The sequence below is a fragment of the Ptychodera flava genome, chromosome 10, assembly GCF_041260155.1.
Source record: "Ptychodera flava strain L36383 chromosome 10, AS_Pfla_20210202, whole genome shotgun sequence".
NCBI classification, from domain to species: domain Eukaryota; kingdom Metazoa; phylum Hemichordata; class Enteropneusta; family Ptychoderidae; genus Ptychodera; species Ptychodera flava.
Window position 1 is genome coordinate 10,975,888 of NC_091937.1, and position 14,042 is coordinate 10,989,929.

A 14,042-nucleotide genomic window follows, 5' to 3' on the forward strand; every position below is an offset into this window, starting at 1 on the left:
ATGGATGAATGAGAGAGTGAGTGAATGAGTGAGTTGAACAAGAGACAAGAAGGAGTCGGCTGTCTTTCAAGTCTACATATAGTTGTTATCACCATGCACAGACAAGGATAAAAACTCCTTGCCGGTGAACTACGTACACAATCGACCATTTTGTTCGAGCTTCCTTTATGCCTGTGCTTAGACAATCAGTGTCAAAATGATGCTGAACTATTCACGTTATTTTATCACCTGCTACCACTGGTTAGAGCCAGAGAGTTCTTTGAAGACATAAGTGTACCCTTTCATCAACTTCTGTCTATCCTGTTATGAGGTTATTTGTGATAAGGGAGCCGTCATTATTTATGGCCTGGGGGGTCGGAGGAATCTGAGGGGGGTCACTCAAAAAATCGAAAGCTACAAGGGGGGTTGCTCAAAAGTGGAGAACAAGAAAGGGGGGCTACTCAATTTTGTTGACATGTATTGAAGCATTTAGTGGAGTTACGAATTAATACAACAATAATAGTAAAGATATGTATATTCATACCCGGTATTTGTGTACACACACACACACACACACACACACACACACACACACACACACACACACACACACACACACACACACACACATATATATATATATATATATATATATATATATATATATATATATATATAATATATATATCATAATACAGGTGGTTTCAAGTAGAAACTAAAATCTCATTACACTATGTGTTTCACGTTATTGTGATCTTCAGACGAGAATGATCAGCTATTCGACGTGGCAAGCCTTATGTTAGAGGCTAGTACTGAGTACATTTTTCAGTATTTCCTGATTAAAGATTGATATACTTGCCTGATCATTAATGAGAAACGTCTGCTTTCTATATTCTACATTGTATAGATTACCGATAGGGGAAAATGTGTAAAGCAAGCTTATTCTGATGCTATAAAGTTTAAAACCAGTTGAATGCCTTGACAACAAACCCATCTTTTATTGCAGGAAAATAATAATAAATAATAAATGTGAATAAATAAATGTGAATAAATGTATGTCTGTCGCTGTTTTTTCGGTTTCAAAAAATATAGTTGAAATCAGTGAACTGAAATATAAGTTTTGGAATACTGTCTCAGATTTATTTTCCTTTGAGTTTTTTATACGAAAAAATACTCCCCAAGTGCCACCAAATAACACCATTTTAATCTCTATTTTTCAAAAGCTCCAATGGCATCCCCCCGCGACCGCTTATGCGGTCTCTTGTGGTGCTTTCGCACCACATCTTCCCCCTCTTGAAAAAAAATCCTACAGAATAACTGCATGTCACCAGAGCACTGGATACAGACCTGTACATCAGCCCCTGCCACAGCAATTGGAACCTCCTTCCGACAAAGACCTATACCACAGGGTTTAATCAGGGTCTGTACAGGGCCTGTCGCAGCAGCAATCCATTTTACTGTATAGATATTTAACTTTCCCAATTTTTTTTGGGGGGGAGGGGGGGTCACTCAAATTTTCTGTAGCAGAGAGGGGGGTTACTCAAACACGTCATGGTTGGCAGGGGGGGGGGTTTACTCGAAATTTTGGAGTTTCGAAAGCAATTCCTCCGACCCCCCCCCAGGCCGTAAATAATGACGGCTCGATAATAGCTTAGGGGGCGCATAGTCCACTGACCGTGAGTTCAACCAAAACGACCACATGGCAAAACCACTGTAATACCAGTTCTGCACAAACTTTGTAACTCAGATGTGCAAATTAAAACGGTTTAGTAGTGTGTATGATACTTTACCGAAACTCTTAAACTAGTAATCATCTTTAGATATATATCTCCCTCGCATCCCTTTCCATCAACATTTATGTCTGATAAATTCACAATCGCATTAACTCTTCATGTCAACAAACTTTTCTGACCGTGCGACCCTTGAACTGGGACACGACTTTGTCCCGGGGCGTGCATTGATGGAAGCAATTTACTTTGCAGCTAGTGTTCAGTCCCAAGAACAGGTAACGAGTGTTGTGGATGAAATATGGATATATTGAATGACCCAGCGCGGGTGCAGGAGGTACAGAAACAGGAACGGATTCGAAAGCAACAGGAATCACGATTCAGTGCTAAATTCAACGAATGTGTTGGTATCTATCTCCTGCTTTTGGGATCAGCGATAGCCGTAGCAGCGTTATACGGTCAATGGCTGACGGGACAGACAAACGGTTGGTCGGTTTACGTTAGCGGTGCAGCCGGATGGCTGTGTATGTACACCTTGCTGCACAAGTATTTCCCTCGCTGGACATGGGGTGGCTACGGACCGCTCACCCCCATCAAGAAAGCGATGCTGGTCACGAGCTGCGACACGATGCTCGGGTACTACATGGTGAAACGACTTGACTGGATATGTACCATTTTTGCCGGCACGAAAAACCCAGGTAACTATTGAGTTGTGTTGACGTCTTTATAAAGGAGCGTCGGACTCTTCACTTTAATAAGCTTTTGGTATTTTTTCAAAATAGCGAGTTTCACCCCTGCGATACATGATATTCGTATGTATGTATGTATGTATGTATGTATGTATGTATGTATGTATGTATGTATGTATGTATGTATGTATGTATGTATGTATGTATGTACTTACATGTCTGTATATGTCTATGTCTATGTATCCAGACATATATATTGTATTATTTTAATTGAACTGTGAAGTTGATTTTACTGCCCTCCCTCCCATTCCCTGTCTGTCTGTCTGTCTGTCTGTCTGTCTGTCTCTCTCTCTCTCTCTCTCTCTCTCTCTCTCTCTCTCTCTCTCTCTCTCTCCTCTCTCTCTCCTCTCTCTCTCTCTCTCTCTCTCTCTCTCTCTCTCTCTCTCTCTCTCTCTCTCTCTCAGATGGGGAATTGCCAAAAAGGTTGTTGAAAGAATGCTCGAACCGCATTGTCATCTTGCCTCTTGATGTCACTTCCGATGAATCGGTTACCCAGGCGACAAAAATAATGGAGCAACACTTAATAAGGCGTAACCATGGTAAGCAATTAATATTAATGTCGGCTGTACATAAAGACAGAATATTGAATATGGTCCGTAACATTTTTAAAATATTAAGGTATGTTTCAAATTCACAAGAACATATGGGGTTTTAGGCCTACTAAAACAATTCCATCATTGCATCATTAAAAGATTATCAAAAAGCCGTAAGCCTGAGTTAAACTTTTAGTCATCAGTTAGCCCAAAAGCAACATTAACAGTCTAGCGGACATTACTAATGAAAATTATTCCGCCTTAGGTTCAAACATGGCCTCATGACCGCATGTGTCCTAATTGATGTCACGTTCCAAATAAAGTTACTTTTGCAGTCGGCAGTTTTGGAACACGGCCATGATTCTGTTCTCTTTAGAGAGGTTTAGTTATAAGTAATTTACTATACGCCTACTGTTCTGTTGTTTTGATTTGTTTGTTTCAGTAATCTGTTTCAATTCATTTATTGGATCTGGGCCGCAATACCTTACAGACCTTCTTCAACAGTACTGTCCCTCAAGACATTGCGTTCTTCCTTTGATACTCGTGTACTCAAAGTACCTCGTGCTGTCACGAAAAGCTTCGGCGAAAGATCATTTTCCTATACTGGTCCTACGACTTGGAATAGTTTACCTGCAAATCTCCGTCATACTCAATCTTTAGCATCATTTCGTTCTACTCTTAAAACACACCTTTTTAAATCTCACACCTGATGAGAGTTCTTTTGTAGCCATGCGCCTAGAGCTCTGCGAGATTAGGCGCACAATAAATATCCTTTATTATTATTATTGTTATTATTACTGTTTCGTTTGATATTCTTGTTCAGATTTGTGGGGAATTTTCAACAATGCCAGTGTCACTGTCCGAGGTGAAGTCGAGTGGACACCTGTTGACATCTTCAAACAATTGGCCGAAGTCAACATATACGGCATGGTGCGAATAACGAAAGCGTGTTTGCCGTTGATAAGGAAAAATCAAGGTATGATATTTGAAGGGACATTAGCTGTAACTTTTGATTAATTTTACACTACTTTGTTTCAATGTATCAACTACAGAATTTTACTATAATCCGATCATCATGACCAATGTCCGGTGTCCTGCTTGCCAACACGGCTTGTATATGTGAAATGGCTATTGTTACTGTTAATAAATGTATTCTATTCCGGACCTGAATACAAACTTTAAACAATAACAATGCAGATTATACTCCCATAGGGTATATTTATGAGCTAAATATTAGGAATTTCCCAATGGTTTAGGGATGCAAACTAGAAACTGCAGATGATACACAAAACAAACAAAATTTTAAAAATGACCAAAGTTACAGCTAATGGATCTTTAACTTGATTTAATTTGGATCTTTGTGAAGTAAACATTCGTCCGGGTGTAAATTACGTGCAAAAATGCAAATGTATTGCTCGGTAAACATAGAAAGACGCAAGTAGATTGATAGAGAAGGTAATTGTAAGTAAGCATGTATCGCACAAAGTGACAAAAAGGGAATCCGTGCTGACAAGAAATATATAATTCGCCTCCTAGCCTTAGACCATTCATGTAGGCACGTGGCTTTCACAGTCTTTTGTACCGTTTTACGGCAGAATCTTAAACAGGATATTACACTATCCCGTAATCTTTCATCACTCAGTCCCTATGAAAATAAGCGATGACGTCATGTCGTTTCATCCACAGGCCGTATCGTGAACATGCATGATAGGCACGGTCGTTTCACAGTACCCGGATGTGCAGCGTATGGCATGACCAAGTACGCAGCCGAGAGTTTCTCAGATGCTCTGCGTTACGAAATGCACCAGTGGGGAGTTAAGGTAATTCGTGCGTCATTGCTATTGAATTGACCGCATTGGGTATTTCATTCGAAGATAGTAATTATGAAATAATGAATCACTGAAGTAAACTCAATGTGAAAATAATGATCATTGTTTTTTGTATCGAAATTATTGAGTTTTAGGTCTGATGTAAACGATCTTAGCTATCATATATATATACACATATATATATATATATATATATATATATATATATATATATATATATGTATGTATATAACATGAATTACTTTATGTAATGGCTTACTTTGTACTTGAAGTAATTATTTTCGAAAGCGCCGTAATGATTTTTGTTGATGTTTCAAGTATCCATTGATATAAGAGAGAGAGAGAGAGAGAGAGAGAGAGAGAGAGAGAGAGAGAGAGAGAGAGAGAGAGAGAGAGAGAGAGAGAGTACACGTACAACGTATTCCGGATCATAACGGTTTGCATTCCATCAGGTATGTGCCCTTGAAATAAACAAGAACTTCAACGGTATCCATGATGTCATCAAAGGCGGTGATTTGTGGGATAGCCTTGATGAGAAGTCCATGCGACATTATGGAAGAACATACTACGACAATCGCACCTCATCCTGGGAAAGAGAGAGGGAGTCCGGCGACTCAGACCTGCGGGAGATAGTGACTGCTGCCTTTGATGGCCTGTTGTCTAGGGTTCCAAGACAGAGATACTACATTGGCGGAATTGGACCAATGATTAAAACTTACCTGTACAGTACAATGCCATCTGGGTTACTTGACAAACTTATCGGGAAGCAGTACTCGTCTGGGACAATACCACTTGCCTTAGATCGTTAGACAGCGAAACATTTTTTCTCGGACCCGCAATAACATAGCAATACAGTGACGAAGCGACCAAAAGTAAATTGCATGTCTTCAACTTTGATCATTTTTGTCGTGCAGACTTCAGTTCTTCACAAATGTTGCGGTAGACTCCTTAGTTTGGCGATTCAAGCGTTAAAAAAGAAAAGTTATGTAGGATTCTGAATATATCTTTAAGCTAGTTAACTTACAATAGACTCAGGACAGTATACACAGAGTTACAAGTAAGGTACAAACATACACATACATACATACACATATACGCACATACATACATACATACATACATACATACATACATACATACATACATACATACATACATACATACATACATACATACATACATACATACATACATACATACATACATACATACATACATACATACATACACACACACATACTCATGCATGTATATATAAATGTATATATATAACTAACAAACTAATTATATATATATATATATATATATATATATATATATATATATATATATATATATATATATATATATATATATAATTAGTTTGTTAGTTAGTAAGTCAACTCTAGACAAGATGATATTTTCCCTTTCCCAATTGCTGTCCAGTGATAAATAAACATGACCAATATTCACAACTCAAAGGAAAACTGCTATCCTTCTCTGCATAAAAAGCGCCGCAATCAAGGTCTTGGCCTTCATATCAATCCCGATCTCATTCCTTTGAAATTCTGCGACGTTCCCTCGCTTTGGGCCTTGAAGGATGAATCAACACTCTTGGTTACTGCTCCACCTTGGTTGAAGGTTAGCAACGACCCTCCCTTTGGCTGTTTGACTGGAGGACCCTCTCGCAAATAATCATAGTATTTACCTTCAGTTCAAGCGGGGTGTTTTTCCAAATATGTCTAATAGGTTTTTCAATGGAATGTAGATTGCTTCATTTGAGAATTTCGCACTATCTTTATCTCTCATAACAAAATCTTGCACGAGGTCCAAACTTTACATAATGTGTATCTTCAGAAGTGCACAGTGAAGTTGTGTAAACTGAACTTGATTTATTTTTCTTAAAGACCGTAAAATATGTCTCTGAATGTCTGTCTGGCTGCAGGCAGAGTAGCAGCGCATTTCTACAAGTCAGCACAACTTTTCATCATGGTAACATTCATGAAAAAAAACCAACAAAAAAGAATGACTTTGTCCCCTTAAGGTAGAACGCACCTCGGGGACAGACATTCGGACTCTCAAACTTTTACAGTTCTCTTCTGATATACTACATGTGGGGGTTCATTTTAAAGCTCTTGGTGAAAGAAAACTTTTCACCGGCTTATTTTTTTGAAATTCGAAAATTTTCATTTTTCGCCATAGAGTTAACACAGGGATGGCGGCCATTTTGAATTTCTAATATCAGTAAATCTTGGGTTATTTGTTTCTCTAGTACCAAAATTTGCACGGTGACCCCCTATTTTTATTCTTGATTTTGAAAGAGAATGATTGAAAGATTCCTTGAGGAAAGTTAGAGCAAAAGTTTAAGTCTTTACTTTCGAGGTGCATATTACCTTAACAGTATTAAGGGGAAACAATTTCTTTTGACGATTTTTGAAGTGACATTGTATACTGAAAAGATGTTATTGACAGTCTTGAAATAAATTGACTGATGATAACGGGTTTTCTAGTAATACCATGAAATGCTGATACGACACTATTCACATGATTTACTGAACGGAGTAATTGATCGTATTGGCATGAAATGCCTCGTCTTACAGTATATCTAACATGGAAGATGACACTATTATGATAAAATTAATGTTATTGTAGAGTTTCTCTTTCCCTGTCACGCCATAACTCTCTTTACCTCCGCCGATGGTTTTTGCTGAGCAATTGCTCCAACCTGTTTTATTATGAACAGAATCCGTCCGGGATCCGTTGTCCACTCCTCACCAGAAACCGTAACACTTGTGCAATTCAAGACGAACACCTCGGTAGTACTTAAGGTTGATGGCTTCATTTGCAAAACGGAACTTCATCTCGCTGACATCGTCTCTCTCATAAAATGAATTTCTTCTTATAAAACAACGAAAAGAGTTCCCGTTTTCCGAAAACCGAGGTCTTTTGCTTATTTTTTGCGAAAAAAACCTGAAAATCTTTGACCTTTCAAGGAAAACGAATCAGGTGAACAAGCTCATCAGTTTCATTTCCTTTGCTCATTTAATTTGCAGTTATAACGGAGACAAAATCTGTGCGAACCAGCAGAGACGGAAAGGTTATTTTCGAGTGTTAAATTTTCAGATCAGTGATTGGCGTAAAAGAGTTTCAGAGCGTGCCACGTGACATAACGAACACAGCTATAGAGGCACCACCGATAAATGACATGTATGCTTTCAAGCTTACAGAACTTTCCAAATACGTAGTATGAAAAAGAGGAGATGCATCAACCGATAGCCGTGAAGTTGACCAGAATGTACTGTACTGTACTGTACTGTGATGCGATGGATCTTTGTAAATGCGTATGAAAATTTGAGCGTCCAGTGCAAAGAAAAAGCATACTCCATGTAAAAAAGTGAAAAAAAAGGAATTTTTCGCTGTCTGATTTTCCCAAGTTTTCTATAATGAATACATTTATCTCTCCCCTGTAAATCATTCATTGAGTAGTACCAGAAGTGTTTGTTGAAAATGGGCGCAGCGGTGGGAGTGCCTACACCATGGACATTTTCTACCTCCATATCTCTACCATTACCATAAGAATACAGACAGGCACGAGTGTTTGAATTACAATTTTATTACAACGTAGGCCGGCTATAAGACAAATTCAGCCAAACACCTCACAATGCTAACGACAGGCGCTAGCCCTCCGGCGCCCATGAAGTAGTGTCATTGTCGCTGTTTAAGTCCTTCGATTGAGTCCAGCATGGAGGTAGGCAGTGCTGCTTGCAGCTTTAATCTTTAAGCTGAATTTTCACCTTTAAAATGAGTCTATACATTCGACATGTAGTATATATTTTGGTAGCTCGACATTTGAAGATTACGAAAATTGTGAGAATATTTCAACACCTGTGTGCGTGTGTTTGTTTTGCTCAAAAATGTGTTTTTGAGTTTTTTCACTCGAAAAAGTATGAGTGCTAGGGAGTAATGGCAATGGGTGAGCTGTTAAAGGTAATCAACAGCAGGCTAAAGTGTTAAAAAAACGTGTTTCGGACTTTTGATGCTCTGCTTTGTTTTTGCACAATTAGCCCTGAAAGCGATGTGTTAGATTCTGAAGAACTTGTCGGTTTTTGTGCACGCTTGTCACGATATATTTTGTTTTCGCAACATTATCGGTATTTTGGGACAATACATACATACATATTGCCAAAAACAGAATGGAGAAAAACGCAAAAATGTTGGAGTCGCACAATTTGACAAAGTCAATTAAAAATCCTGTTCGCTTACTTTCCGGCGGAAATTCTCAGCCCATGATAAAGTTAAAGATTTTTTGCACAATTGTATGAATTTGTGGAATGAATGAAATAACACGTGGCGTGAAAATTGGAAGAAAATGAAGATTGAAAAGTCCAGTTGGCAGCGTAAGCGTTGGGCTAAAAGCCTTTATTTACACAACTGCAATTCGGAGTTAATTCAGAGGATAATCTTCTAGCGTACAAGTTTAAAATCTTATTAACAAGCACAGTCCCTCTGGCCGGCGCATATATATTTCGTAAAAATGATACGATTTTGCATGCAAAGTCTGATAACATCGTGTTTTTCTGTTTCTTGGTTGCGCAATCGTCACCACATTTTCAGGTTATGGAGATCAACAAGTGACAATAATCAAAATTGTCAGATAATGACACAGCCGTGATGTTTATTTAGACGCCGTATTGCGTACGCTAGTTTGTAAGTTGCCTGCAAGATGCACGAACATCATCCGAAACTATAAAACAATTCTTCCTGGGCGAGGGGACCAAGTCAGTTGTACCCGGCGTTCCGGCATATCGCGTTTTCCAAGGAAGGGGGACTTGAACGTGCCACTGTCGCAACCTTCGAGTTTCCAGCTGTCAACTGCCGTCGAAACATCGACATTCAATAAGAGCTAAAACATCAACGTGAACTAAGGGTTCCGAATTGAAAGCGTCAAAGGATCACATTGTCTCAGACATAACCGACCCGTCTTCGTCTCGCCATGGCTAATTTCTAACACCAAATAGCCGACACATAACACATGATTACAGTTATACTATACAACTAATTTCTAACACCAAATAGCCGACACATAACACATGATTACAGTTATACTATACAAAAATAGTCAGTTAACGAATACACAATCAGACCATGCCACAAACAATTAAACCACACAACTCCAAACATATTCAATAGCCGATGTTTAAAAAATGATGCAATGTCCCTTACCGTTTTGAAGGATATGTTATTGTTTAATATCTATTTAAATAATGCCTATACTAATACAATTTTAATACAGACAGACACTAGTATTGGCGAGGTCAAGGTCAACAACATTATTATAACGTTGAATGGCCATAAGCCTAATTCCGCATTCTAAAGACAATATATGACGTCAAAACAGATTCAATAATCCAAATCATACGAGGCAATAAATTACCATGTCCTTTAGTATAAAATATCAAAAATAAACTATTTACCAGGTTATAAAGGGCCATCTTGAACCACAAATACAATCATAAGTGGTGGTAACAGGTGTTCAGAATTTGTAGGTGTACCCTGCTAGCATGCTACACCCGTTAAAAAAACATCTTGGGTAACTGAGACTCAAAAATTATTATTCAGTTTTTCTGCTCCTTTGCACATTTTTGGTCATGAGTGCTTCATTTGAACAAATTCCCATATACTGTTCAGCGAACATCTACAGACCAAATACCAATATGAATGGTTCTCAAGTTTTTGCGATCAGACTATTCCAGGAAAAAAATATTTAGTATTTTTCCACCAAAAACAGCAACAATTTTCCATAAAATACAACATATTGCATGTTTCTTCTTGATTTGAACAAATTTATGCGGATATCGATCATTCCTAAGGATCTCATTCCGAATTTAAAAGCAACCTGACTAGTGGTGTCAGACATAGAAAATGATCGACAAAAAAGGAATATTATTGAAAAATTCAAACACAAAAACCTCACCACCATATCATAAATAAATATGACTGATATTACCTCTTGGAACATGCATAGTAACTTCCAGACCAATTCGACAAGCGGTTTCAGAGTAAAAGATTTTCCGACCAAAAATGGGGAAACTTGCCCGAAAATACAAATATGAAAATTTCACAAAAATGTAAACAAATCTGACAGAAGTCAATCGTAGAACCACGAAAGTCACCTAAAAACCTGCATACCAAGTTTCAACCAAGTCTGGCTAAAAATTTGCAGCATTTTCGTTTCTTTCCTTCATTTGCATATGTATTTAAACTGACATGCTCATTTGAAAAAGTCTCATCTCCACTCGTGGGGACATACGTATGTACATGTATGTATGTATGTATGTATGTATGTATGTATGATGTATGTATGTATGTATGTATGTATGTATGTATGTATGTATGTATGTATGTATATATGTATGTATGTATGTATGTATGTATGTATGTATGTATGTATGTATGTATGTATGTATGTGTGTGTGTGTGTGTGTGTGTGTGTGTGTGTGTGTGTGTATGTATGTATGTATGTATGTATGTATGTATGTATGTATGTATGTATGTATGTATGTGTGTGTGTGTGCCTGCCTGCCTGCCTGCCTACCTACCTACCTACCTACCTACCTACCTACCTACCTACCTACACACACACACACACATACATACATACATACATACATACATACATACATACATACATACATACATACATACATACATACATACATACATACATACATACATACATACATTAAATACATACATACATACATACATACATACATACATACATACATACATACATACATACATACATACATACATACATACATACATACATACATACATACATACATACATACATACATACATACATACATACATGCATACATGCATGCATGCATGCATGCATGCATACATACATGCATGCATACATACATACAGACAGACAGACAGACAGACAGACAGAAAGACAGACAGTCAGTCAGTCAGTCGGCAGGACAGACATTCATACATACAAACGCCGCCGACTCACCATATTATCTCCAATTTGTACATATACAGAGCTTAAAACTATCAGTTTGCGTATTATTATATTGCGAACCTTTATTCAAAAATTATGCTCGTGAGTTTAATCGTCACTTTTACTGTAATCAGGAAAAGAGATAACAATAAAAAAAATCGTCAGAAGTTTGCAGTCCAGAGTGAACAAAATTCACGGTCTACCGACAAATAGGGAACACGCAGTGTAATGAAAATTACTACACAAGGTAGCGTAATGAAATGCCGATATTTCGATAAAAATCGATTGGGGAACAATAAAATCTCACACCCCAAGGACCTGGGATCAGATTTCTCACACGAGTTGGGGATATTTTGTGTCACACGAGCCGCAAGGATCACACACCTGCTTCATCAAAGGCTTATCGAAAATATGTTGACGTGTCGAGTAGCTGAAGAGTTAATGGCTCATTCGGGTTATACCACACCACTGTACCACAAGTAAAGTACGCTCAGAGAGGACGCTGCGGCTGGTGTGACGTCATCAACACTTACCGCCAGTGCAACGTACATCATAATTCATATATGTACCAGCTTATCCCCTCTTTCGAAAGTTTCAGCAACAGAGATTCCTGATCGTTTATTGGAGTGATCGTGGGTACACGAAAGCTCTTGTGATCGTATAATCTTTTACTGACGGAAAAGCTGGCGAAGAAACCGCTTAAGTCTGTTAAGTCGCCATGGCCATATCTTCGAGAGTCGTCTATTCGTCGGCAATACTTTTCATTGCCTTCGCAGTTTGTTTTGTGTACGCGTACATCTCTACCTCACAAGGTGCGACTCCCTTTAAACGTGTAAGCCTGCATAACGAAAAGGCAGCGTTACCCGGGGAAAGTGTTCGAGTCAACCCTCCATATGGAATACACGGTGAAGGTGCCGTGACTGAGTTACCCAACAGGGACGACCAGCAGGTGTTCAGTTCGAATGCGACAATATTGACAGATCAAGATAACAATTCAGGTAACGATTCAGGCGTGACGGAGAGAGAGACCATAGTCGGTGCAAACACCAACAAAACGTGTTACCTCACACCAAAAAGGCAACAAAAGACACTCCTTGTGCCACGTTCATCGGATGAACTTGAGGAAATCGGCTGCAAAAAGCGACTACCTGGCGTCCTGACTGTTGGCGTTAAGAAATGTGGTACGAGTGCTCTGAGATTTTTCACGAAACATCATCCGCAGTTGATGTTCAGTGAAAGGGAAGAAATGCACTATTTCGACCTGAATTATGACAAAAATATCGAATGGTACCTGAGGAAGATGCCATACACAACACGAGATCAGATCTCGACAGAGAAGTCGCCAAGGTATTTCGTGTCAGCGGACGTACCGAGGCGGATATTTGAAGATATTTCGCCCAATGTCAAGGTTATCATGGTTGTGTGTAACCCTGTAAACCGAGCGATATCGGATTTCGTGCATGTTTCGAAAGTACTAAAAGCATCAAGCATGGATCATATAGCTATAGCTACTTTGTCGCACATGTACGACTTAAAGCGGACTTTTGAGGACAGCGTAATCAAACCCGATAGTACCGTGAATGTCAACACGGCTCTTATTGACGTCGGTATGTATGTCAAACACATTCGCCGATGGCTTGAGTATTTCCCGCTTAGACAAATTCTTGTCACGGTCATAGATGGAGAAGACCTCAAAAGACAGCCGTACATGGTGGTAAAGAAAATCGAGGATTTTCTGAATCTTTCACCATATTTCACGGAAGATCACTTTTTCTTCGATACTGAGAAGGGATTCTTTTGTTTACGGCTACCAGTAAAACAATGCCTACCGAAATCCAAAGGGCGGCACCATCCAACGGTCAACGAAACGGTACTATTAAAATTGCGTGAATTCTTTAAACCTTATGACCAAGAATTAGAATTTCTCTTAAACAGAACATTCCGTTGGTGTAATGAAGCGCCCTTCACTGAAAGATCGGTATAATCCAATAAAAACCTGTTGAAACTCAAAAAGAAAAGTTTCTGTTTATTACGTCAGTAATGTTGATACAATGTTTCGTTCTAAAAGTATGACTACATCAGGTGACACCTTTTCACCAGATCAGTAGACGTGGCTGGGTAAATTAATTTATCCGCTATTACCAAGCCACGCTACGAACAAAACGGAGAGCTATCAGTAGAACTCAAGTTTACTAGTGTGTGTACACACACACACACACACACACACACAC

The 14,042-nt window shown here is 38.7% G+C and overlaps 2 protein-coding genes across 2 annotated transcripts; both read left to right on the forward strand.

Annotated features, from left to right (window-relative positions):
- Positions 1–1,900: 1,900 nt before the first annotated feature.
- LOC139141419 (D-beta-hydroxybutyrate dehydrogenase, mitochondrial-like) lies at positions 1,901–6,047 on the forward strand. Its single transcript, XM_070711045.1, has 5 exons — positions 1,901–2,404; positions 2,860–2,994; positions 3,812–3,964; positions 4,675–4,808; positions 5,270–6,047. Exons 1-5 carry the CDS (start codon positions 2,008–2,010, stop codon positions 5,624–5,626), a joined length of 1,176 nt encoding a protein of 391 aa, XP_070567146.1. The 5' UTR covers positions 1,901–2,007; the 3' UTR covers positions 5,627–6,047.
- Positions 6,048–12,529: 6,482 nt separating this feature from the next.
- LOC139142997 (heparan sulfate glucosamine 3-O-sulfotransferase 1-like) lies at positions 12,530–13,795 on the forward strand. The gene has a single exon (XM_070713190.1). The coding sequence runs from the start codon at positions 12,530–12,532 to the stop codon at positions 13,793–13,795; it is 1,266 nt and encodes a 421-aa protein (XP_070569291.1).
- Positions 13,796–14,042: the final 247 nt, after the last annotated feature.

What these genes read in the sequence shown, in the direction of transcription:
- LOC139141419 (XM_070711045.1), top strand. Translation starts at nt 2,008, where the DNA reads ATGGATATATTGAATGACCCAGCGCGGGTGCAGGAGGTACAGAAACAG. An exon ending in CTTAATAAGGCGTAACCATG is followed by an intron (nt 2,995 to 3,811) that starts GTAAGCAATTAA and finishes ATTCTTGTTCAG; the next exon opens with ATTTGTGGGGAATTTTCAAC. An exon ending in GTTGATAAGGAAAAATCAAG is followed by an intron (nt 3,965 to 4,674) that starts GTATGATATTTG and finishes TTTCATCCACAG; the next exon opens with GCCGTATCGTGAACATGCAT.
- LOC139142997 (XM_070713190.1), top strand. Translation starts at nt 12,530, where the DNA reads ATGGCCATATCTTCGAGAGTCGTCTATTCGTCGGCAATACTTTTCATT.